The sequence below is a fragment of the Daphnia pulicaria genome, chromosome 7 (genome assembly GCF_021234035.1).
Source record: "Daphnia pulicaria isolate SC F1-1A chromosome 7, SC_F0-13Bv2, whole genome shotgun sequence".
NCBI classification, from domain to species: Eukaryota; Metazoa; Arthropoda; class Branchiopoda; order Diplostraca; family Daphniidae; genus Daphnia; species Daphnia pulicaria.
This window is the reverse complement of record NC_060919.1, coordinates 5,366,727-5,392,842: the sequence shown is the minus strand read 5'-3', so window position 1 is coordinate 5,392,842 and position 26,116 is coordinate 5,366,727. Positions and strand designations below refer to the sequence as shown.

The following is a 26,116-nucleotide window of genomic DNA, read 5'->3' as shown; positions in this document are numbered from 1 at the left end:
CGGCGGTGCAATCCGACCGTATAGTAGAGTAGCCAGTAGAGACGTCATTGAAAATGTGATAACGAGCAATACACACGCCTCTGGTGGCCACTCTCAGCATTTCACGTTTGCCATATCACGTAGGCACTTTTTTTTTTATTTTTTCTATTTCCCCCAAAGCCCGACATCTCCGATGACAGTTGTGACACCGCTCATTTGTTTTATTATTTAGATGGGCTTTTTTATGTTTTAAAATCGTGTCAGACGACTGAACTTTATTCAAACAGCGTGGAGAAATGCAGCTCATTTAATTGGGAAATGCAAACTAGTTCGATGGTGTTTTTATTTTGTAAAAAATAATCGGATGAATGATAATTCAATTTCTTTCTTTTTTACCGTACACACACGCGCGCGCGAGTTGATAAGAGGACGCCTGGTGGCCGAAAACTGTAACTGTGGCGCCCCGGCTTTTTGACTTCATGAACATGTGATAGTCCATGATTGGCCTTCTGATCGTCTGGTCGCCGGCGATAGTCAAGACACACACGAATTCATTTACATTAACAATCTCGTTTTTGATTTTTTCGCCTGAACCTGAAAAGTTGGAACTGGCACCACCACCTGCTTTGATGCCAAGGAAATCGTGTGAACAGGATCATCAATTTCCACCTTAACGGTGAGTTGTCTCGTTTTGTGTTTCGATTTGCCAGACTTTCACCCCGCCACACAAAAATGGTTTTTTTTCCCCCCGGTGTGCCAACACAAGAGTTTCTCTCTCTCTCTGGGGCGTATGAGATGAGCACGTGCTTGACGGGGTAGTAGCTAGCTGTGTTAGAGGTATTATTTTTATCTTTTACTAAACCGAAATGTGTCGTGTGTATCGACAAAAATGTTCACATGCTTAGACTGTCAACTATTTGTCTGTGCTGCTAAATATTTTCGAGATCAAAAAGGTTTCGCCAAAAAGGTTTTCGCCAAAAGTGTATTTTTCAAAGGCCATCAGCTGAGATCGGCAATTGCAAGTAGCCATTTTTATTTCGGGACCGTTTTTGTTCAGGTATTTTTTAAATAAAGTAAAAGGTCACAAGGAAATGTAAAGAGAGATGGGCTTTTTAATAATAACACTAGCAACTTGTCTTTTGAAAAGCCCATCAGACAACTTGGCAGCCTGCACGCTATTTCCAGCTTCTTTTTTTTTTTCATTTTGAACGCGGGATCGAAAAAAGGAAAAAGCACAAAAGTGTGTACGTTACTAACATCTCCCAGTTCCACCACGGAAAAAGAATCAAGATGGCCTCGATGGCCCCCTCTCATTTTTTCCCTTTTTGTTCTCTAGCTGCCGCTTGATATTTTGCTTTTTAGATTCAATTCCAGACAGACAGTCGCTTCAGTTTTTCTTCGTTAAATTTTCACTCGAAAAATGGTTCAGGAAAGAGCCAAGGCGAAATCGTTGAAGGTCATCCTGGCCGTGTGTGTGTGTGTGTGTCTTTATACGGCAATAGGTTATTGTTGTTGTTGTTGTATATATTAGATGTTTTTTTAAGACGTTAAAAAAGACAAACAAGTTATGAAAATTGTTGCGGCATCCCGACACTGGGGGAAGAAGAGGTTGTGTGGTAGTGGATGCCATCTTTTTATTAATTTTGTTTGTATAAAAATCCTTCTGCTAGGGGAAAAAAACAGCTGTTTACACGAGTGCGTGCATTATTACGTCTTGAAAAATGTCTACTTGTCTTTTTTCTTTTTCTTTTTACTCGAGGGCAGGTATTGCAATATTTTTATTACGATCAAAATGTCGCAATTTTCTCACCTTCCCCGGAGCTTTTTTCTGCTACATCCTGAAGGCTTTTCTTTTAACCGAGATGACACGACACAATTTGTAAGGAAAAGTCTATTCTAGCTTGTTGAGTTTATGCCAGTGCAGTAGTCACACACACATCCATCACTCACCCGGCGTTTAGACCATCCAATCAGTTTGAATTTGCGTGGGGCTACTGGTGATGTAACGAGAGCTAAAAATGTATATCCCGAGAGGCGGTAGTATATTATAATCTTTTTATTTTCTAAACGAAAAAATAAATGTGTGTTTTTTTTTTCCAGTGGCCGTCCATCGGAGGTTATCATATGATGGACCCCAACGGTCACGTCTCTTCCCATTTTTGTGTATTTGGCTGTCGAGGGTGGTGTTGATGAATCTCTACAGTCCCTTTAGATTTTTCTTCGAGCTGGGGAAAAATATGACTGTGGGGGCCACCCTCCTCCTTTTTGGTTCACAGACCAAAAAAAGCCCATTCGTCTTTTATCTTTTGCCCAAAAGGGACTTATTCTCTACTAGACCGGTTTTTTCTTCTTCTATCTTCATAGACATGTCCCCCCCCCCCCCCCCCCCTCATTTGAAATTATGTTCATTATATATACGTAGTGGTTTAAGTCCTTATTTCTTTCTTTTTACAGCGGGGAGAGCAGGTTGTGAGTATCTCTGTTGCCATGGCGACCCGTTATGTAAGTCGTACACACCACAACCTCGATTCGGACCCAAGAAAAAAGAATCGTAATTCCCTGCGTGTGTAATGAGTGTCGATCTACTTTTAAAAATAATCTCCACCGAGAGATTTTTGTTTTATTTTCCCTACTGAATTAAATAACAAAAAAAAATCCCTGCAGTATCCCTCGGGAGAGAGACTAGAGATCCTCTGCGTTTGCAATCACGTGTCGTGACCGTGGAGGAATTTGACTTTTTTGGCACCTCTCGCGCAATGGCAACAACAGCAAAAGAATCGCTCTGCAAGGTTTGTGTGGAATTGGGAACAAGGGGGCGTATGACAAGTTTTTAATTCTTTTTTTGTCTTTTTCCTACTTGGAAGAAGGAACCTTCCACATTTTGGATCGCAATTTTCCTAAAAAAGATTTTTTTTTGGACGGGAGGGACTCTCATCGTTGGGGGCTAAAGAGCAGAGGGGTCGGTCCCTTTTGGAAAACAGAAACCCTCTTTTTGCGAGTCAATTTACGTTTATTGCTCTTCGCTTTTCTAGAAAATGCCGTGTCGTTTTGGCTTCTGGCCCGGCCCAGTCCCTGGCCAGGAGCCGCAAAACACTGGTTCGAACAAGGTCTCGATAATAATGGGGAGGACCCCTTCAGTGTGCTGCTCGTTTTTTTTCAGCGCCGGCCCCAAATGAGCCGTCAGGGGCTAACCCATCCAGCATGAAGAGGTGCACAGTCACAATGTCTTCCACATGATGGGATGCAATCGGATCTTTATTCTTCTTCTTTTTTCTCGACTAATGAACTCCTCGTGTCTCGCCACCAATGAAAAATCTTTTTCTTTCTCTCTCTCTCGTCTCTTATTGAATTATTTGTATTTCGTATTTCGGAATTATTTATTCCATTTTTAAATTGAGTGATGGAGATTTCTGACACATCAGCGCGGGAGAGAAGGACCAACGGGATTCTCGCATGGCGAATCCGACACTTGAGAGCAGGAAAAGAAACTCACCCAAGGAGGAGCAGGAGTAGGGAAATGTTGTTGAGGAGTCGAATTCACCTTTCAGACTCTACTCTGCTCAAGTGCCCCGGCCCCAGCTCGAAAATGGGTCTCATCTGCCCATCGGGTGTAAGGTTTTTTTTTTGACGTTTGTCTGCGGCGAAACTTAAAGACTTTTCTCTCATTCTACTCTCCTCTCTCTGACGGGTCGTGTGTGTGTGGGGGTTTCAGACTTCAGAGTGTCGTCGTTCGTCACGCTCACGTCGCTCTTAGGGGTCGTCTTTTTCTTTTTTTCGTCTGCAACATACTGCACATTGTTTAGGATTTTTTCTAATAATATCGTCATCACCGACTGTATTTATTGCCTCTCTGCCAAGTTCTTTCCTGGAACACGAGTGTTTTCCATCTCTCTGGAAGAATCAAGAACATTTTGTCACCAACATTCTGTCAACAACAGCCCGAAAAAATTGATGAAAAATTGAAACGGAATCAGTTTTTGGGTCGGGGGTTATGGGGTACGTTTCTCACGTGTAATATTTTCCTCTAGAAACAAATGACTCGGACGAAAGTAGAGAAAATATTCGCCAACCTCCCCCCACGCTGGTGATGGATCGCAGGATGCGCAAATTCACTAGCGGACGAAACAAGAGCAGCTGAAGATTGATCTTGCAAAGGGGGAAAAAACAAAACATAATAATCGGCCATCATTTTTTCTTTCTTTAGTTACCAACAAAAATCAACTGAATGGCGACGTAATCTCCTCCCCACCCCCCACTCTACTACCTCTCTCTCTCTGTGGCTGGAATGGAATGGGATTCCTGTCCACGTTCAATTTTCTGAGCTGCCAGTTTGCCTGATATCACGCAAACTGGCACACACACATGAAAAGAAGTCACGAGCCAGAGAGAGACGAGTTGTTGTTGTTGCTGCCGTCCGTTTCGGTTGGAAAATAACTAGCATTTTAAGGATCTCAACTATATACTGTACTCTGTGCTGACGATAGGGTTCCACGTCATTTTTCCTTGTTTTTTTTTTACTTTCGATTACATTGGAGTCGTCCTCCACCCTCGTACGCCGTTGCGCACGCTAGAATCGACTTTCCAGGATACATAGAGACGCAGTAGGAGCCGCTCCTGCTTACGTAAGGTCCTTTTTTTTTTCTTTTGGGTTATAACTGTCGATCCTCTTTTATTCCAAGGCTAAATAGAAACGCAGTAGGAGCTGAGAGAAAAAAAAAATGATCTTACGTAATAAGCAGCTCCTGCTTACGTAAGATCCTTTTGTTTTTAGTTTGGTTAATTGTCGATCCTCTTTTGATTTCCATTGGAGATGAGATCAAAAGTGACTTGCTCATTGGGTGCATTTTTCGAAATGATGCAATTATTTCGTAAAAGATTTGGTTTCAATCGGTGCTAAAGAAAGAAAAAGTATATGGCGATCCTTTTTTTTCGGTGTAGTTGGCAGCCGTGGTGCAATCCTGTAAATCCCTGTAGACTCTGGCCGCATCCAACTCGTGACTGATAAACGTAACTAACCACGTGGCCGCTGGGATTTTTTTTCTCTCTTTTAAAAATATAAAATGAAAAAAATAACCTTTTTTCTTTTCTTTTTTCCTAGTTCCCAAAAAAAGGTGCACTACACACTACATTGACAGAAAATAAGACTGCCAGGAGGCTGGAAGAAGGAACTGTGAGTTGTCCACGAGCAGAAGAAGAAGAAGAAGAAGAAGAAGAGATCGATGATGATGACGTCAAAGAGCCCCCCATCACATGACTTGGAGTAGTAGAGAAGAAGTGGGAGCTGCAGCCGAAATAGAAGGGAGGAGTCTAGTATCGCCTTTGAAGTTCACGGTGGGCGTGACTTGACCACGTGAAGCCACCTCCCACTCTCCTTCACATCCACCTTGTACGCGTATATATAATAATCTTTTATTTCCTATTCTTTTTCTTTTCATTTTTCTTTTATTTTTATTTTTTGACTATTTCTTCTTTTTCGCTTCTGGGGGCTCCTCTTTTTGTGTGCTCTGGAACGGTTTTTTCGGCCCACCCCCTCACTCCCTGTGTGTGTGTGTCTGTGTGCCAGGGGTTTCGTTGGGTCCCATGACTATGAGCTCGCCCGTCGGCTCAGAGCTCAGAAGACTGTCCGACATGGACTAGTGAAGTCGCAAAGCTGTGTGGCTTGTTATTTAGTTGGTTCGTGTACACACACACACGCTCACGCTCACACACACAGAGACAGACTGAGTGGAGGAGGAGCCCCCCTCTCGGTTCTTACATAACATCCAGTTTTTTTGTTTTGTTTTTGTTTTTTTTTGAATTCATTCGTGCACTGCCTATGTGTCTCTCTCTCTATTCAAAAAGTGTCAAGTTCATTTTTACAGACTTGTATCAGTGCCACCGCGAAAAAAATTTGACATTTGAACTTTTTGAACCGAAACATATTCAATTGATTATTGCAGAGGACAACTGTGCTGGAACCGAAACGAAAATTTGACCACATTTCCTTGTGGTCCTTGTTCGGTTGTTAACCGGCGGCCAAAGAACACACGACTTGATCTTGTAGTTAATTCTCTCCTCCGGACACACAACGAAGAAGAAGGGAGGCGGAGGAATAAAACAAAAAAGATAATCGAAAGACCCGAGAGAGAGAGCTGAGAGAGAAAGAGAAAAAGAAAGTCTTGATAGATTTAAAGACCTAACCGGAGGAAAGAAGAAGAAGAAGAAGAAGATATACACACCCCAAGACAAGAAGAGATCACCCCTCTAAACCTACACAACCGATGGGCAACAAGACCCGTACGAGGCGCACCAAATGGAGGCGGCTCTCGCTAGGCAAGTTGAATCTCTTTCTCTCTCTCGAAAAATTGTTATTTGATTTGTTTGTCAAAGTTCCAGAAAGATTTTCATATCACATGCAACTGCCATATTTTTTCGTTAGATTCGCTCCTGCTCTTCCAGCTGCTGCTTCTATTGCAGCCCCCCTTGTTATTTCCTCCCCCCATCATATGTACAGAGTTGTGTGTGTGTCTATAGATTCATGTCAACCGGATGGATTTCCATTCCCCTCTGCTCCATCGGTTGGGCCCCCCACTCCTTAACGAGAGACTCGATGACGTACGCTGGCCCGTCGAGTTAATCAAAAAGAGAAAAAAAAGATGTTGTCGTGCTTGATTGTCTCCCGAGCTGTGCGCGCGCCTGTGTCTTGTGTCTGCAGATTGACTTGATTCCGTCCGTCCTCGTCATTTACCAGCACATCATCTCTTATATAGGGAGCGATAGAGAGAGAGAGAGAGAGAAAACTAAAAATGGATCAAAAGTCACTTGACGCTCGAGTTGCTGAAGAATTGCTGGTGTGGAGCACAGGGTCCGTCGGGTCCGACCATTCCGCTATCTAATAGGAAAAGACGTGGAGAGTCTGTTGGTGGGAGGGGAGGAAAGAAACAGGCACCATACCTTTTAGATTTTTGGGTGTTTTTCTCCAAGCTTTGCACACACACACACACTGGAGCTTCAAAAACATCCAGCGTCTTAAAATAGCAAAAGACTCCAAACGAGAGAGAGAAGGTTGGATGGGATCTTTCTTTCTTCTATCTCTCTACTCTTTATCAGTGACGGGATGTACAATTTTCTTTTTCTCTCTTCTCTTTCCTTCCTTCCTTCCTTTTTTCTTCTTAAAAGTTAAAAAGGGGCAGCAATGAAAGCGGGTTCACAAACAATCCATTAACAGTTTTGTTTCGGCGAGTTTGTACTCTTTTTTTTTAACCCAGAGTCTGTCAGTCGGTGTAAATACTGGCGGTCCAATCCTCTGACTAGACATCGAACTCAAAAAGATATCCAATTGTTTTTATACCCTAGAAATTTCCAGGTATTACAAAAGAAAAAAAAAAGCCGTCTAGTGAAAGTGACATAGAAAGTCTTAAAATTATTATTATTAGTAGACACGGGAAATGGTGGGCTCCGGGTCACGCGATATTTTCTTTGAGGTTGTTTTTTTTTTATTATTATTTGTTATATCACGACCTGAATTCAAGACATTTCCGAGGAATCTGTGAAGAGAGCGAAGCATTTGATGGATTCAAATATTCTACAACACAACCTCCCTCCTTCTTCCACCACCCACTCACTCCCACATGGATAACAAAAAAAAAATGGCCATCGTCAGACGAATTTCCTTCGACATTTTATTTTATTTTCTCTGTGTGTTGGGCCATCGATTTTCTGCTCCGTTCCGTGTTGAAGGACTTGCGCGCGTCCCGATCCTCTCGCAGTCCCTGGATCGATAAGTTTCTCTCCCACCCACCCAGCGCCTCCTCCTCCCTTTGATTTGCAACCCACCCACTCACGTCCCAATCAACACGACTTGTGATTGACGCGCGTGTCTGTCTGGTGTCTATTGATGAAATGTAGATGTGATGTTGTCAATTTAATTGAAACTCTTTTTTATTTGTTTGTTTGTTTTGTTGTTTGACAGGCGATGCCTCAGGTCCTGAGGAGGAAGACGATGAGACTCAGCAGCAACAACAGCAACAACAGCCAGAAGAGTTGACGACTGGTTTGGTGGGCGGACAGAACGTGGACGTCGTAGTGCTGCACTCTGAGCGAGAGAAGGAATCTGTTTGCGTTGAACACGACAAGAAATCAGCAAAGTTTGCCTTGCGCCAAGATTCGCCCGTCGTCGTGACGACAACAGTGAACAACAACAACAATTCGACAACAACCTCATCATCATCTTCTTCTTCTTCTCCTTTGGACGTTAACAATTGCAGTAACTCGGGCGCATCCGGCCAGGAAGGCGAGCTCCCAAAATCCGACATGATGGTCTCCCATCATCAACAACAGAATAATCAGCGCGGCGGACCGGCCTGGAAATTGCCGGCCAACAATTCACAGCAGCCGCCAGTCACGAAGAACGGTGGCGGAGGCGGTGGCTATTACAATGTCAATAACGGCTACAACTCTCCGTCCAGCAGGCCGGCTCCAGGTTCTTCCAACTCCAGTGCTGCTGCCACGTCCAACGGCGGATTCCGTCGAGGCGGAGGCAACAACGGCCCGTCGCCGCGCTACAACAACGGCGGAGGCTCGTTCGCCAACGGCGGAGGAGGAGGCTACAACGGCAGCTACGGACGGGCCAACTCGTGGAACAGCAGCTCGTCCAACGGCTACACGAACGGCGACCATCACCACCACCACCACCATCACCACGGAGGTCCAGGCCTGAGCAAAATGCACGGCATCGAGAAAAAGATTTTCAACGACGGTACAGTTCATTTTTCTTGTTTTAAAAAAAATAACCCCCAGTCCAGGAAAGAGAGGGGGTGGATGTGTGTATTGATTTTCTTCCGTCTTCCCTGAACCGGACGGAAGGAAAGGAAGACTTTGGTGTTGAGGGTATAGACTGGGGTGACGGGCGGGGGGGAGCTGATCATTTCCAAGGGCTTCTTCTCCTGACAAACTCTACAGCAGTGGGAGAGGGGACACAGGTGTAGAGACTCACCGTGGCAAATGTTGACTTTTCCAATGATCCCCTTTCTCCTACCCACCTTGGGGTCGAATGTTCCAGGAATAGGTGTGCCGCCCGGACAACTTTCTAATGGGAAATTAAATTCAAACTGTTTTTGGGGTTTTTTTTTTCTGCGCGTTTAGTCTGTCGACTATTTACTGCGCAGTTTCTCTCTTTTTCTGGATCAATTGAATAGGAATTTGAAATTTTGTAATGAAGCGAATGGGGGTCATAGACACCGAAGAAAAATGGCGGCGCCTGGTACGCGCGCGCGCGCACACGCGATTCCACGGAAAATGTGGAGGCCACGGGCAGTAGCCCAGAGGATATGAGAATCACGTGGATTTCTCTCTCCTTCTCTCTCGATCCAAAGTTAATCAAACAGGAAAAATAATCTGACCAAAAAACCTTGAACCAAAGCAACTCGCTCATCTTGACCGGACGAAACTCGAAGAAGAACCAGCTGGACGACTGGCTGGGCCAGTTCTCGCTCGCTCGAGTTTCAATTCGAGTCGAATTTCCTGATATTGGAAATTAAAAGCTTTCTGTTTTGTTTTGAATTCGAGATTGAATTGAATTAAATCAAATCAAGAAGTGGCTATCGATCGACCTTGTCGTCGATCATGACATTATAGCCGCCGGCCATCCGGTCAATTGAAAAAAGTTCATTGAAAAAAAAACGAGACGAATGTCGAATGTCGTTTTAAGGATATTCCGTTGGTGGGACACACAAGGTCCGTTTTTCTTCTACGTTTAAGCTCGACGGGCGGCTGGAGGGGGGGTTTCGGATGTCTTGTGTGTGGGTCGAGTGGGTGGAAGTAGCAAAGTCACGCGCTCTGAAATCCCCTTTGCACACCAGCCACCAGCCACCACACACACGCAGTGAATGACGTCAGACACGTCATGTGCTCGCGTTTCTTTCCTATGTGCGTCCGGCCAGGAATAGAGGGGAATGGAAAGGGGATGGGAAGAAGAAAACACAACATACGGACGGACGGACGGATCCCCGTTTTCCTCTTTTGAAGCTGCTCATCCGGCAGCGTTCCAGTCCGTTCCTTTTTAAAAATACAAAAAATAAAACAAAAAATTTAGGCAAAAACAAAAACATTCTTTTCTCTTCGGCGCCGACGCCTCTTCCTTCATACTAGGAGCGTTTTTCCCCCCGATCCTTGTGTGTGTGTGTGTATACCTTATATAAGAGCCAACATGCCCCCGTGACATATACTGAAAATAAACTCTGTTCTTTTCTCTCTCTCCGGGAATACACAGCAGCAGCAGCAGCAGTTTGCCCAGCGTTTTGAGGGATAACAATTTAGCTGACGGGGCTCATTTTCTCCTTTTTTTTTGTCCATGTCTGGCCAGAAAGAACAAAATGGCAGCCATCTCTTCTTATTTGTTTGCCACGGTTTCCTCCGTTTGTCTGTGCGGATTCTCTCGAGACTCTGGAACGTAGCAAACCGGAACGTAGGCGCAAGTTTGCGGAAGGAAACTCGGCCGTGCGGATTGACTTGTTCGCCATTTGCGAAATGAATCGCAGCGTCGGTTGGGAAACGAAATTTGGGGGGGCTTCCTATTGTTGGACGGGTATTTTTTTTTAAATATAAGTTGAAGGACAAGAGAAAAGGGAGAGATAATACATCACAAATGGGGAGACTAAGTTACGAGGCAGGAACAGAGTCGTCTGCCAAATCGGGGCTGACATTTTTCCATGTTCAAGAGTCCCGTGTAGTATGAAAATAGCTTTTTCTTCCTTCTTCTTCTTTCTTTCTTTTTTCTGTCGGGTGTTATTTCCCCCCTAAAAAAGTTTGTTCTCTATGGACTTGGTGCATAATACTGTGTGTGTGTGTGTGTGTGTAAAAAAGCCACACGATAGACTCCTACTACTAGGAGCAGTTAGTAGCAACAATCGAGGCTCTTTTTTGATGACCTACACTTGACTTTGGAGAGCCTTTCAAAACGAACTCCCGTAATACTCGCAGGCATTTTACGTGTGTGTGTGTGTGTGTGTCATTTTTCTGTTTTTGAATTTCTGATTCGGGAATGCCGAACCGGTTCCCTCCCACTCGGCACGGGAAAAATAAAACAAAATTTCCTGTTTGTTTTTCGAGATTCCTCCTTTTTGGCTCCTAACTGACAGGAGGGGGGGATCCGATTCAAACTTTTTAATTTGTTGTTGTTGTTGTTGTTGTTGTTGTTGTTGTGATGGTTTAATGATTATTCTTTTTGTGTGTTTTGTGCAGAAGAGTACACGAAAATCTCTACACCGCGCCAGGAGGTTCTCTTCAAGAAAGGATCGATCGGAGCCAAGAAGAAGCTGTCGACGACGGCGAGCGCGCCGGCCGCCACTGCTGGTGGCACGTCGGCGGGATCGGCTTCGCACACGGACAGCGGCAGCGAGCAGGACAGCGTCAACGGCAACGCCGCATCGCTCGGCTCGCCACTGACGCAGGGCGACTCGGCCGACCCATTTCAATACACCGGTACGTCATCAAATAATTTCACAGTTATTTTTAAATTTTAAAACAGACGGAAGGGTGGAATTAAATTTCCGTTGGGGGTTGAACATTGGGATCAATTTTTCCATTTTTTTTTTTCGACCAAAAGTTAACGGTTTGCTGGGGGAAAGACACGCCAGGTGGGGTCTGTCAGTTGTCCCCCCCATTTCTTTCTAATCAGCAGAACCAACCACCTCCCTCCTGTCTTGTCATATTTGCCCACTGGTTTTTGTAGTGCTCGTCTCGTTAAACAACTTGACGACCCAACACTCTGCTCCTAGCTGCCCTGTTATATCAATATTCGACTCCCATCTTATAAGGCAGTTCAGAGCGAGTCTCTAACGAAAAAAAGAAAAGGACCAAAGACGATGAGATAAAAAAAGGAAACTGATCCGAGAGAGATAAGACTCTTCTCTCCATTCTTTTTTTTTTTTAAATAAACAACCCAAGAGAGTCCATAGTCCCTTTGGCAGGCATATGAAACCTTTGACGTGTTTCGGTTAAGTTTTTATTTTTTCTCTTTTGTTTGTCTGTTTTTTGGGGTAGTAAAGAGGGGGCCCCCCTTTTTCTCAACTTCTTGAATTTCATTTTCGTTAATTTTATTTTTTAAAGAAGTGAGGGGGGTTTGTTCTTTTACCGAGAATTAAAAACAGTCCAGCACTTCTCATTGTGTTCCGTTACAGGGTGGGGTCGGTGTAAAAAGTAAATAGTCCTAGCTGCTCGGCAGTGAGTTGTGTGTTGGCAAAAGCTCATTACGTCAAGTAGGCGGAGTGGTCTAAAGAAACAAGGGACCTGTGCTCTGGTGACTAGGGGTCCATATTGATGATGGGCAGAGGGAGGGGGGAAGCTGAGGGACTGGGCCTTAATGATCCGTCCGTTCTCTAGGTGTCTTTTACAACGGACTCTGTGACTCTTGGCAGGGGGAAAAAGCAAACACATCAAGGCCTAGAAAAAGTTATTCTTTTTTAAATTTCATGGATGAAATACGTGCCCCACTTCATTTGCACATTTTTCTCAAACGAAAAGAAATGCGTAATCAATTATTTATGATTTTCACCCTAGATCTTTTTTTGGTGCATATACAAAGAGAAAATACGTGTTGAAACATGAAGTAACCCATCTTTTGTGTGTTACGGTTGAATTCTAAATTTCTAGACCTTTTTGGAACTCCAACTAGAATAACTCTATGATTTTTCTTAATGGTGCCCCCCTTTTCTCTCTCTTACGTCATGCCAATTTTTTCTTTTTGGGTTCGAATGTTTTTGTGGGCCACATGATGAACGACCATCGGAAGTTGGCCAGGGATCCAACTCACCTCCGAAAATGTTTGGCGCCAGACCAAGAAATATAAAAGAGGATGGCAGGATAGAATTGCTTTGCAAGATGCTGAAAAACCTGTTTAGTACCAGCGACTATTTCACATTGACATTTTCCAATCGAAAGGGACTACTAGTCAAATAAGATCCCTCCTCCTCCTTCTACTCTTCTTGTATAGATCCTCTTACGCAATGAAATTAATTTGAATTCGTTACGATTATTTGACGAGGGGGGGGGGGACTTTTTTCTTCCTTCTGTGTAAAACATGATTTCCAATCTCACAGTAGATCTTGTCTACTCCCATCATAAATATGGTAATAAGGGGGGGAAGGAGGAAGGAAGGGAAGGAAATGAAACCGAGTCAGGAAAAACCGAACCGTTTGCTCTGGGTCTTTTATAGTTTACGAGCTTCGAGTGGAAAGAACTAGATTCTTTTTCGTAGTTATTCGTTGGCTTCGAGGAGGTCACCAAAGGGATGCTGTAAGTGGAAGTGGCGGTGCTGCTATGGTAGTGGTGGGGGGTTTTGGAAACCGTCATCATCATCATTAACGTGGCGCTCCAACATCTTGTTTCTTTTTTTAGTCACCAAGAGAGAGAGAGAGAGACATTAACGATTTCCAGAAGATGAAGGAACTTCTTTTTTCTTCGTATTTTGACTGGGCTGTCCGGAAATGTCAAAGACACACAAGTCAAGTGTATAGAAGACGCTTCTTCTTATACACACACATACTGAAAGACAGAGACAAGTGACTAGTGGGTTTCAACATTTTTTGGCCGTCTGCCCTTAACACCGGGTGGAAAAAAAGTGCTACCTTATATATTATGACGACTATAAACTAGTCGCTTACAAACGTCTAAAATGGTTCCTTTTTTAAAAAAACCCAGATGGAGTAACTCTGAGCCTTAGTCAGGTAGTACTACAGAGAAAAGGGCCCTAATTAAGACCAATCAGAACGAGTCGTTAAGTATCTATTTATTTCTGGTTATTCTCCGTGTCTGGCCGTTGTCTGACTTTGTCGTCTACCGCGTAAACTATAGGGACTGTCATTCAAAGTGAAGGCAAGTTTCTTTGGGGTTTTTTTTTCTATTAATAAATCACACGACAAACACACACACAAGTTTTGTCTTTCTTCGGAGAACGGCTATCGGCCCGGCGGTGTGCTGGGCCGACTTTGGGGAAGGAGGGAATTGTGGGCTTGCGTTGTTGTTGTTACACGTACGCTGGGCAAGTTGCTTTTTATTCGGTTGTTGTACAAGTCCCTCTTGATTGTCTTGTGTGTGTGTGTCGCGTTTGTTTATGCAGCGGAATCGATCAAGTCGCCATGGTTACTCTCCTGTCACACTTCAAGGGCCGCTCGGCTGGCCAACGAACTTGTCGAAATTGGCAGCATTTGCATTTGGGTTTATTCCATTTCTCGTCTCCACAGTGTCAGTCCAGTCTTGGGGGTATTCGGGTTTATTTTTCTTTGCCATTGAAAAAGAAAAAAAAGAACCGGTTCCGTCCGTGAAACGAGCGGGATGCTCAATTTGGGGATTCTTTTTCTTTTGTTTTATTTCATTCACTTTTTTTCTTTTTCGGACGGTCTTGATACTAGGTTTCGTTTTTTTGACTTTTCTGGATGTTTTGTTTCTTTTCGAAACTGTCGGAATTGATCAAAGTCAAGCAACCGCGACGACATGTCTCGTTTCCAGGTTTTCAGTTTTTGGCTGATTTCGATTGGAATTTCACCTGACTGGCTCATGCTACACACCCACACCCCTGGGCGTACAGCCAATCTCTTGTCTGCAATCGCCAACCAAAAATATCATAGTCAAAATTTCAAAGTTTCTAGTCATTTTCTTTGTGTATGGGGGCCGGTGCGTACTAGCTTTTTATCTTCTCTCTATAGTCCTAAATGGAAATAAAATATAATCTGTTTAGTTTTTTTTAATGAGACGCAAGAAAACCCGACCAAATCGTCCTTCCTAATCCGCCGATTTTAACGAAACCCAGGAGCGCCGGCCGCTCTTATCTTAACAACATCCGAAACTTTAAAAAAGTTAACTCTCCCATGAGCCATTGAGAGAATATCGATGATGATGATGATGATGATAAAAAAACCCTCCCACAGAAAACAAAAGAGGCAAAAGTGAGTAGAATTTATAAGTCGGGTTTGGGGAAAATAAAAACTCGCCGGTTTGAATCGGTTGGCGCTGTTTATTGGTGCCGAACACAACCGATACCCCCAGCCCGTCTTGATGAACCTTTCAAGTATTCTGTGCGGCGCTTCTTTTTCTATTGACGCCGTGAAATAGAGATGTTGTTTGTGTGTTTTATGGGCACCCGATCTAATCCATAATTTGTTATTAGGAAATTCACTATTTTTATTTTTTGCTTTTTGTTTTCCTCGTTCCCGCTAGCTTCCCACTATACAAATTGGTCGGCTTGATTTACCTCGTTATTTATACATGTAGCGAGGCGGGAGAAGGGGGCGAGTGCTACCTCTTCTATATAACTAGAACCGCATCAATAATCAATGAAGAGCTCCTTCTCTCTCTTAACATGGAAAGGCTATAGACGTCTGGGGAGGGGGAAAGGCTTATTTTTGTGTTGTTGTAAAAAGGTGTCCCATTAGATTGCCACATCACGAACAGACACGCGCAAACGAACATCACGTCTGACCGATCTGACCTCACGCATTTTTTCTTTTCTTTTTAAATTCTCCCAAGAATTATTTTTCTGTGTGTGTGTGTTAACAAAATTTGACTCCTGGACGATCGAATGTGTCGATGTCGTTTTTTTTTCCTGGGCAGGATCGGAGAGCCGCACCCTAGAGCCGAGGGTAACCCAAAAAAGAAAAATCGATTGGCACCGCTCTACCAATCGTCCCTTTAGCTAGTCGTCAATATCCTTATGTAACTATTTCGCTCTTCTTCTTCTTCCTTCCTTTCTTTATCCCTCTCCTACTGCTACTGGCTTTTATTCTCTTCTTTCTGCGCACACATTTCCATCCGCCCTTTCTCTCTCCTTGGCTTGATCGATCGACAACATCAAGTCCGACGGCGGAGGGAGAAATCTATCGCCTTCTCTTTCCCCCCCACGCGCTCCTTATAGGCCCAATAATCTCGGATAACGATCCTTAGCGGATATAGTGTACGGCTCCTTCTTTTTTGTCTATCCCCCTATACCATCCTTTTTATTTTCGGGGTTGATAGGTGTGTGTACCCAGGGATCTTTAAGACTCCCACTGTGGGTGGGAGTGGGTGGGTGTTAGTGTCTTTTGTGTTAATCAATTGCATATTTCATTGTATTGATTGTTTGGTGTGCGACTTTGGTTGATTGGTTTGTAGGCAACGATAGTGGATCGACGGGCGATGCCTCTTCCACGGCCGGCGAATCGGCCGCACCTTGCGATTCCGCTTCGATGGCTGCCGCTGCATCCGGAGCGGCGCTCCAAGCTGGATACGGCGATGGCACTCCACTCGTCTGTTTTCCCAGTAAGATTTTTTGTCTTTCTTTTCTTTCTTCTTTTCTTTTCTTTCTCTTCGTCTATTGAGTTTCGGCTTCTTTTGAGATTGCGGATGTCTGCGGCTGACGCCGTGACGTCGGCTCGAATCGAAATGGCGTCAGTGCCATTAATCAATCGGGAAAATTGCTCGAGGCTTGTTGGTGGGGGGACTGTATATTCTCTTGTCATGTGTTAAGTCATTTTTCACTTTGTTCTGTTGGCACGCCCAAAGGTGACCAAAGCCAACCGAGAGACACTGTCTCTTCTCTCTTAAGAGTCCACTTTCTTTTCTTTTCTTTTTTGGGGGTTCGATATTTATTCCGCGCCAGCGTCGATGTGCCGAGTTTTCAAATCTTATTTTTACGTTCATGGCCTCCCCCCCCCACCCCTAAAGTCTATGACATGTCGTTGAATGTGTGACAGAGTCCAATCGGCTTTTGCTTGGCAGTTTGCCAGAGAGAGACACAAACTCTTTTATTTTTTCTGTTTCTTTTTCTCCTATTCCCCACCCAACTCATAACCCTATACCAATGTGTTTTGTCCGTGTTCCAGAAACTTTCAATCATCCACCTCCCACCCACTATTCCACCTCACCCCTATTCTCTACTACCTACTTCAAAAAGAAAAAGGAAAAAAAACTTATTTTTCGCTGTAAGGATCGGCTCCTATTTTTCTTTTCCTGGGTTGCTCCTTATCTGAAAAGTCATTGAAAAGAGTCGATACTTTTTTTCCTATTTGAAGCAGCGGCAGCGGGTAGGAAAACGCGCACGACATCATCCGCCATATTCCGGCCTCTGTTTTGTGTGTGTGCGCGAAGGATTTGTGATGGCCTGTCGATCGTGAATCAGCGTGACTGGGCGGACTAATGAGATTTTGTGTGATGCCCAAGCGCATTCCGTTCATAGAACGCAGGGAAAAGCAGGAGAGAGAGAGAGAGAGATGTGGCTTTGCTCAGGAGCCACGTCAATATCACATGAAAAAGGGAGCCAGATAGAAAGAGAGACGGGCTGGCCCGGTTGGAATGTCTTTTTAGCTTCTTCTCTCGTCTGTCTCATGAATCCATAATTTTTCTTTTCTTTCTTGGTTGTGCTTTTTAATTCTGAGCCCGTCTCCCACGTTTCTTCCGTTTTTTTTTCCTCGTTCCACATTGAATTTAATTAATTTTTAAGTTGATTTCATAAATACTAATTTCATTTTGAAAAATTCAATTGATTAAATTTAATTTTTTTTTTTTTTTTTAAATTTCAGTGTACGATTTCTATGGCGGCTACGGCGGCATGTATCCCGGTAGTATGCTGGTCCAAACTTATCCTGGCGGACCGATTGTGGCAGCCGTTCCCGTCCCGATGCCCGTCCAGACGATCGATTGGTATCGAGGAGGAGCCGCCGGGGCCAACGGCGCCGGCTCTGCCGCTGACGGTACCAACGGAGAGGTTGGCTATTACTACGCCCTGGGCTATCCAGCCGGAAGTGAGCTAGGCCTCGGTTCCAGTCAGCTTCCGGAAACGAGTTCCAGCAGCCGAAGGAATTCACTCGAATCTTACCAAGTAAGAAAAATCACCGACCAACACAAAAAAATTAAACTTGAGACTTTTTAAATTTTCTATTTTCTACCACTCCGGAAAAGTTGTAAAAAAAAAAAAAGAAATTGGCCGGAATTCAAACGGCGCCGTTGATGATTGGAGGGTTGAAAGATTTGTTTTGTTTTTGAAGCGAACGGAAAAGACACGCGCCAGAGCCAAAAGAGAATAAGAAAAGAATTTTGTTCGTCCCTTTACGACTTGACGTTAATGGGTCGTTTTTCTTATTTTACGGAAGGAATTAAAAGAGACGGGCGCGCGAGGTGAACGTTGGTAGGGGAGGGGACGGAAATTCCGGGCCGACTTGGAAAGCGGACAGGGAATGAAGAAGATGTTGTTCTCGTCTTTTCCCAATTCATTTCCATTAGCCACGAAATATCACGAGTTTGCATAGCTCGACATTTTTTCCCGCCATCTTTTTATTTCAAATTTGTTGCCAGTTGAGATAGGGCGCTTGATGGATGACTATGGGCCGTTGCTTCCCTCTCTTTACATCTTGACAACGAAAAAAGACGAAATATGAAATGTGGGACGTTTGGTCTAAATCTGACAATTGCGTTTGAAATGGATAGGCCAGCAGCCAGGAGGTGATGACGGGCAGTGAGACTGGATCGGAGAACAGCAGTCCGTGCCAGAGCACGGGTCCCTCATCTCAAGGTCCGGCCTCCCCTCAGGGTGAGCTGGTTTCGCCCGCCATCGACCCCAAAGCCCAGACTGGCGGAGGAGCGGCGACGGCGGCCGCCGCGGCCGCCGTCGTCATGGACATGACGATGATGTCGCATCACCACCAGCATCACGAGAATAATCTCCACCACCACCACCACCACCGCAAAATGGCCGTCGCCGGATTCGTTTATCCTTACCCCGCCGCCTACGGCCTGGCACCACCCCTCTACACTTCCGGTAAGTTCCATCCGACATTTCGCCATTATTGAATTATTGTTATTTTATTTTAATTTACAATTATTTTTCGTGTGTATAATGTGACCTCGTTACAACTTCCTTTCTATTTCCTCCATTCACCCTCCATTTTGATTTTTATTAATTAATTTCAATCATCGAATTTAATTTTTCATTTTTAACATTTGATACCCTCCCTCTCCCCCATCCCTCCCTATTTTTGGGGATTAATGGAACATTTCGGACTTTATTTTTTTAATTCTTTTGGTTGACGAAAAAAACGTACAATTTTAAAAAATGGGCCATTTCGAACGACGAATGTTATTTTTTTTTAATTTTTTAAAAATATTTGGGTTGGTTGGAGTTGCGGCCGATCTGCTGCTGCTGCTGCCTGTCTATTATCTCGCCAAAGAGTATTTTTGTTGGTTGTTGTTGTTGCTGCTGGTAGTTGAGAGACGAAGATGTTTTTGTCCCCCCTGGCCATTTTAGTTTCCAAAGTCGTCGTCGTCGTCCTTTTTAAATCCAATTTCAAATTTACGCGCCCGTCACCTTTTGATTTAAGAAAGTATACATCTGTCTCTCTCTCTCTGCTTCCCCCGTGTGATCAAACAATCCTTCACTCAATCAAGCACCTGCCGTGTTATACCTCCCCCCGGCTCCCCAGGTCCAACCCCGGCTCCCCTTTGACTATCTATCTATCTCTCTCTCTCTCTCTGACTCTTGTTGTTGCCCTGTCGACGTTGAGAGCTGTTTGATGAACCAATTATAGAAAAAGAGAGAGAGAAAAACGAGGGCTAGGAACACAAACCAAAAAGTTTAATCAAAAACAAATGAACCAAACAAACAGGCGGCGGCAGCTCGGATCAACTGTGCGATCCGAATAAAGCTCAGCTCTACTACTACTACCCCGACATTGACGGCTACTACCCCGATCCGTACGAGCAATTTGAGGAGGAAGAAGAAGAAGAAGAAGAGATGGAAGCCATGGATGTCAATGCCGATGTAGTCATGGCGACGACGCCAGTCGACTGTCCGGAGGAGATGCAGTTGACCGAGTCGAAAGCCGTTGAAGCGGATGAGAATCGACTGGAGGAGCAGCAGCAGCAGCAGCAGCTGGACGGCGACGATTTGAGCGAGAAGGTGGCGCCAAAAGAGCTCAAAGACGGGCGAGAAGTGGAGGCCAATCCTTCGGCTGGCGAAAATGGCGCGACCGGTCGACGGAAGAAGAGGCGCAAGAAGCGGAATAAGACTCCGGCGACGACAACAACGACTACGCTGGAACCGCTGGATCGTACGGAATCGCTACTACCCCCACCGGCCAGTCAGCCATTAGCCAGGGTACGACAAAAAGTCCACATCTCTCTCTCACTTGGCCCACCTCCCAAATCCGCGATTTCTCCCTCACTCACTCTCTCTCTCATTCTCTCTCTGTCCCGAATTGAAAATTCAATCCGCCAAAAACACACAAGCGCGCGCACCTGATTTTTAAATCGAACCAAATTTGTGTCATTCCCCACAACTGGGAAGGCAGAATAGATGAGAGACTTTTAAGCCAAATCGACTTGTATTTTTGTACATACGTAACCGACAAATGAATCGAATTTGTTTTCCCTTCCAGAAATTTAAACGTGGCGACAGGGGACCCCGAGAGAGAATGAGAGAGAGAGAAAGTGAAGGAGACAAATAAGAGACGTGTGTGTGCGAGTTTGTTGTGTGTGTGTGTGTGTGTGTTTTCAATTTGTCATTTCTTTTGTGTGTATTTGGGACTGAGGAGCTCCTTTGCAGCATTGTGCCAAGTCTAGCATGTATCTTTGATCACTGCCTATCCAAACTATTATTTGAGAATGTTTTCTTTCTACGGAATATCCTTCTGTCTCTGTAGTCATTTGTCACATTCTCTTTTTCTTTTTTAAAACTTTTCCTGTCCGAATTTTCCAAAATCTCCTCTTGGAAACCAAACAACAAGCTCGACTAACAAAAACAACACACACACACGCAATCTTTTAATGTAGCTCGTGTTATCTTTAGCACCGGAGAGAGCTAGATTGGATGGAACCCAGTTTCTTTTTCTTTTTCTTTTATTTTAACCCCATCTATTTTTCCTGTAGTCATGATTACCATAAAAGAAACAACAACAGCAACAACAACAACAACAAACAAGCAAACGAAAAAATAAAAAATAAAAAAAAAGATGATGAATGACATGGGAATGCTCACGAGAAGAAATCTGTCGAGCGCAACCGATTCGATGACTAATGTCTTGTGTGTTTTATTTATTTTATTCCGCGCAGGTTACTGATGACGGAGCGGCCCAAGACGAGGAAGACGAGGATGAGGCTGCGACGGTTGAATTACAAGAGGAGGAGGAGGAGAAGGAAGTGACGATTCCGGCCACCTCCGCTTCTCCAAGTATTAGTCTAGTTGTTGCCAACGATCCAGCCGAGTCGTCGTCTCGTGATGTTTTGCTCGTTGATGAGGCCGTTCATCCGCATCACCATTCTAGTCGAGTCGAACCAACACCACCACCACCAGCCCTCCCGTTGTTAACCACCACCCCATCCCATTTAGTCGATTCCGGTGATCTGTCGCCGCCACCGCCGGAATCGACCTCTCCCGAGTTACCCACCACTTCCAACGCGCCTTCCACCACCGTCGAAGAGAATCCTGTGCCCGACATAATAAGTAGCAGCAGCAGCAGCAGCCAGTGCTGTGATGATGGAATTTCACCGCCTCCGGTTGTTGCAGTTGCCCAGGAAGAAGAAGAAGAGCAGATTTCTTCGCCTGAACATTGTATTTCCTTTGTACCCGAGTCATCCTCAGCTCTAGCCGATCCTCCAGAGACGATGGAGCCGCCCGTCTTTTGTTCGACGCCCTCGTTCCCTTTGTCGACGCTGCCGTCGTCAATTCCCAGTTTACACGAGCCGCCCGCCAGCAGCTCGGCTGCAATTTTTGTCATCCCTCCTCAAGTCAAAGAAGAAGTCAAAGAAGAAAAAGAAGAGTTTCAATCGAGTAGTCTGAAAGCGACAGATGTCGCCGTCTTATTCGCCGCCCAACTTTTGTCTGAACTCTTGCCCGTCCCAGTGAAAGCGGAGCAAACGGAAATGGGTGACCATCCGGCTGGTGATTCTCCTCCTCCACTCAACGATGGACAAGTCAAATCCGAGACCGGTAACAGCAGCAGCAGCAGCAGCATGACGGATTCCATCGAGGAAGATAGTCTAGACAAGAAAATGGGTCAACAACATGTCCAGGAAGAAGAAAGTGGGCCCATCGATCGAGACTCCCTGGACGATGATGAAGGGCCAACTTCATCATCCGACGACTTTGTTTACCTCCAGATGGATGATGAAGAAATGTTGCTGAAGAATGGAGAAGAAGAAGGAGAAACTTCGCCCGATGTTTACTTTGAAGACGACGAGCCGGAAGGAATGGTTTTGTGCGGAAGCGATGATCCACCTCCCGGCGATCCGCCTTTGATGCTGCAACCTCTGGAACTCTGGAGGACAGTCATCCTGGAAGAAAGCGAACCTAATTCGAAAGAAATGAGTCCTCTGTTGTGCAGTGATTCCGGAATTGGCGCTGGAACACCATCTCCTACGCCGATAGCTAACGAGTGCCCCAACGGGGATGACGCAACAACAGCAGCACCACCATCAACAACAAAAACAACCAAATTGGAAACTGGACCCATCACCAAAGCTGTCAGCCTCTGGCTGGAATCGGCACCGATCCAGCAGCAGTTGATTGCCTCTTCCAGTTCGGTTGCTTTCATGGAGGACGAGACGGACGAGGATGACGACGACCTCTACTTCCACCACCAGGAGGTGGAAGAAGAAGAAGAGGAGGCGATGAAGAAGACGACAGCGACAGCAACTACTACGGTTCCAAAAAACGGGGTAGCGACCCTTCGTACTGCTCCATCCAGTGATGACGACGGCCACACCCTCGCCACCACCACGGATGGACCGGCAATGCGGAGGGTCGGTTCCGATTCAGCCCTGGACTCCACTGCGGATCTATCTGGTGAGCTGCTACAAGACGAACCTGCCTCTGAGCTACTGACTCAGACTTGCGATCCGGCCAAGTTTTCGGTTTACTACCAACTGGGCGTGTCTGTCGATCACGACGATTCCGGCCTCGGAGACGGCGGAATCAAAGTGGAGGAGGCGCATTTGATTGCGGACTCTGTGAAATGTACGACGCTGGACGATTCGATCCAGCAGTGCAGTCTGAGTAACAGCAGCAGCTCGTTGCTGTCACCGTCGAAGAAGAAGAACAAGAACAAGAAGTTGACGCCAGCACAATGCGAAGAAGCGGGAACCAAGAAGAAGAACAAGAAGAAGCGAGGCAATTCGTGGCGCCGTGTTCTTCTCTTACACCGGGCAGTGCACAACATGTCCAGGAGTGACGATAAGACTTCGACCACTAACGCCACCGCACCTGCTACTACTACAACTCCTACTAATAACAGACGGCTCAAATCCGAAAGTCAATCGTGCTGTGCGCTTCAGTGAAATGAAGAAAACTTTGAAAATAAAATCGAGGAAAACATATAAAAATTGGGGAAAATGAAAAACAATTGAACAGTTGAGAAAAAAAAAATTTTTTTTGTTTTTGTTTTTCAAAAAAAATTTCTGCCATAACAATCTTTTTTTTTGTTACATTTTTTTGTTTTTTGATTTAATTGTGATTCATTCATCAATTGCGCAGTGAATTGTTTGTTTTTTGGGTGTTATAAGAAAAAGTGTGTTGGTGTTTATGCGCGCAAGTGAAGAGAACAAAACGTATCCGGCGGAATATGAAGTGTGACGCAAAGTGCAAATGGCAGTTTTGAGTTCCCTAATTCGCGGCGTTTTTCATTCATAAGCTGGAAGTTATCAAAGAAGAAAGAAAAATCGAATTTTTTTTTTAAATGGAAGGTTCTAAAAGAAATGGAATTATGCAAGAGAAAAGTAATATTTGGACGATTTGTGATACGCCGTTTCTTCATCAATTTCTAGTGCGGAATTGCGATGGATGTCAATTTATTTTTTCCATTTTATTTTTGGTTATTAATCCTCAAAGAGATATGTTTGTCTCCTCAATTCTTTTGTTGACCCCGTTTTTTGGCAAAAATTGGAGCAGACTGCAGCCATTTAAATGCATAACATTTGGAGAGATTAAATTTTTTCGAGGGGGGAAATTCAAATGAGACAAATCCGCCGCCATATCCACATTTTTTTTTCCTTGATGCATTTCTCGATGGTTTTTTTTTTTATTTCTTTTGAATTATTCTACACTGCGAATTAAAAATGTGAAAAATAATGGAAAAATATTCCAGTGTTGGAGAGAAACAAAACTAAAAGAAAACAAACAAAACATATTGAGCCCATCGACCCCCACAAACAAAATGACTGCCCTAATTTTTCGCTGAAATTGCTGCTGCCCTTAATTCGTGTATGTTTTTTATATATTTCTTTTTTTCTTCACTGCCTCTAATTCTATATATTTGGATTTGTTGGGAAATTTCTCTTCATTGTCTCTTTTTCTCTTTCCCCCCACGTCTGTGTTTGAACGGGAAAACTAAAATCTACCCAAATAACCTCATCAAATTATTGGATAGAAAACAACAACAAAATTGCCCCCTTAAGAAAAAAACGATAAAAATTAATTTTTTGTTTTGTTTTTTGGTTCTAGATTATTTAGAGCCCTGTGCCTTATGCAAAAGAAAAAGACACCGAGTTTCTGTGTGTGTGTGTGTGTGTGTAGGGTAATCGAAGCGACTACGAAATGAATTAAAAAGAAAAGATTAATGGATTATTGCAGCTAACACGCGAAATTTTAAGAAAACAAAACAAAAATTTATAACTATCGAATAAAAAAAGGCACACACCTACACACACACCCCACCATGCAAGACACGCATTCACACACGGTCATTAATCATAAACAACGAAATACGGTTATTATATTGCGCCCTTCGTGTTGTCGATTTTTATTTCCTTTTCTCTCCATTTTCTTTCATTGCTGTTGTCTATCCTCCATCCCCCAGTTGAGAAAGAAATAAGAATCCTACACGCAACATTACATCTCTCTCTCTCTCCCTTCTCTGGGGTGTTGTGTGTGTTATTGATATATAATGATTTGATTTATTATCTTAATAATGTGTGTGTGTGTGCTATACCGCTGAAACTTATATCTTCTTCCCTCTTTTCTTTTATATATCGGTTGTCAAATGATACATTTCTCGATTGAATTACCCTCACACCACCACCACAGACACACCTAAAGATTTTTTTTCTCTCTTCTTTCTTATTTGGTTGGTTTCTTCGTCATAAATGATTTGTGTTATGGCATTTATTTTTTCGTTTTTTTTTTTTTTTGTTTTCGATCATTCTACGATGATTACTATTTCTAACTATTCTATACTATATAACTAAACTGTTTCAGTACTTTACGTGCACTATATACATGTCTACTTGCCTGTGTTTGATCGACGTTCTCCCTCGACCGCCACGTTTGACATTTTGAGAGACGAAAGTAAAGAAAGAAGGAATGCAAAATAAGGAAAGATTTTTGGGGGAAATTTGGTTTTCTAACTAGACGGGACAAATTCTTCCATGGAGATAATCAAAGACGGTCGGCTCTTCCGCTTGATCTTTTTTTTATGATTGAGCAACTAAAAAAAAAAAGATGTAATAATAAGAGATGAGGGAGAGATTTAATCACACACACACACATCAACACACACACACACACACACACACTCCGGGCTGTCAAAAGCAATAATGATACACACACAAAATAAAAACTAAAAAAAAGAAAACTAAAAAAGAAAATAAATTCACTTGAGTTTTAAATTTCATTTTAAATATAATAATAAATATATTTGTAAATGTGAGTGTGTGTGTGTTTGTGTCTTAACATCATCATTTATATACTGCTGCGTGTCGTTCACATGAGAAGAAGAAAAGAAAAAAGACGTGAAAATTTCTTTTATTTACCAGCCCTCACCACCACGCCCGCCCATCTATGCTATTGCTGCTGCTACCTCTTGTCCCCAGTGTCTGCCCTCCCACATAAAATCAATGCTCCCCCCTCTACCCTCCATCCAAAGTGTATTTGGCCATATCCTTATATCCCCCTTTTTTTCGTCGTGTTATTTTGTTGTTTTTTTCCTTTTTGTCGGATCCGTTTTTACTTTGTCGAGTTTCTCCTCCGCCGTCGATCCCAGATGTCACATTCACACTTTCAATATTTAAAAAAAGAAAAAAATGTTTCATGATATAATATTGAATTTTTGCGACAGTTTCATCTGCTGAAGGAGAACACAACGGAGGAGATTGGATGCAGCAAATAAAACAAAAACAAAAAAAAATGAATAAAAAAGAAACAATA

The 26,116-nt window shown here is 43.8% G+C and overlaps 1 protein-coding gene across 4 annotated transcripts; it reads left to right on the top strand.

Annotated features, from left to right (window-relative positions):
* Window positions 1-459: 459 nt before the first annotated feature.
* On the top strand, window positions 460-26,110 carry LOC124349380. Of its 4 annotated transcripts, none has more exons than XM_046799930.1 (10): window positions 460-655; window positions 5,078-5,365; window positions 5,919-6,291; window positions 7,931-8,716; window positions 11,200-11,439; window positions 16,102-16,248; window positions 17,508-17,806; window positions 18,412-18,742; window positions 19,587-20,077; window positions 21,031-26,110. In XM_046799930.1, exons 3-10 carry the CDS (start codon window positions 6,240-6,242, stop codon window positions 23,251-23,253), a joined length of 4,569 nt encoding a protein of 1,522 aa, XP_046655886.1. In that variant the 5' UTR covers window positions 460-655; window positions 5,078-5,365; window positions 5,919-6,239; the 3' UTR covers window positions 23,254-26,110. The 4 variants fall into 4 exon arrangements, with proteins under 4 accessions (XP_046655886.1, XP_046655889.1, XP_046655887.1 ...); XM_046799931.1 differs by lacking the exon at window positions 460-655 and adding an exon at window positions 746-816; XM_046799933.1 differs by lacking the exon at window positions 16,102-16,248.
* The last annotated feature ends 6 nt before the right edge of the window (window positions 26,111-26,116 follow it).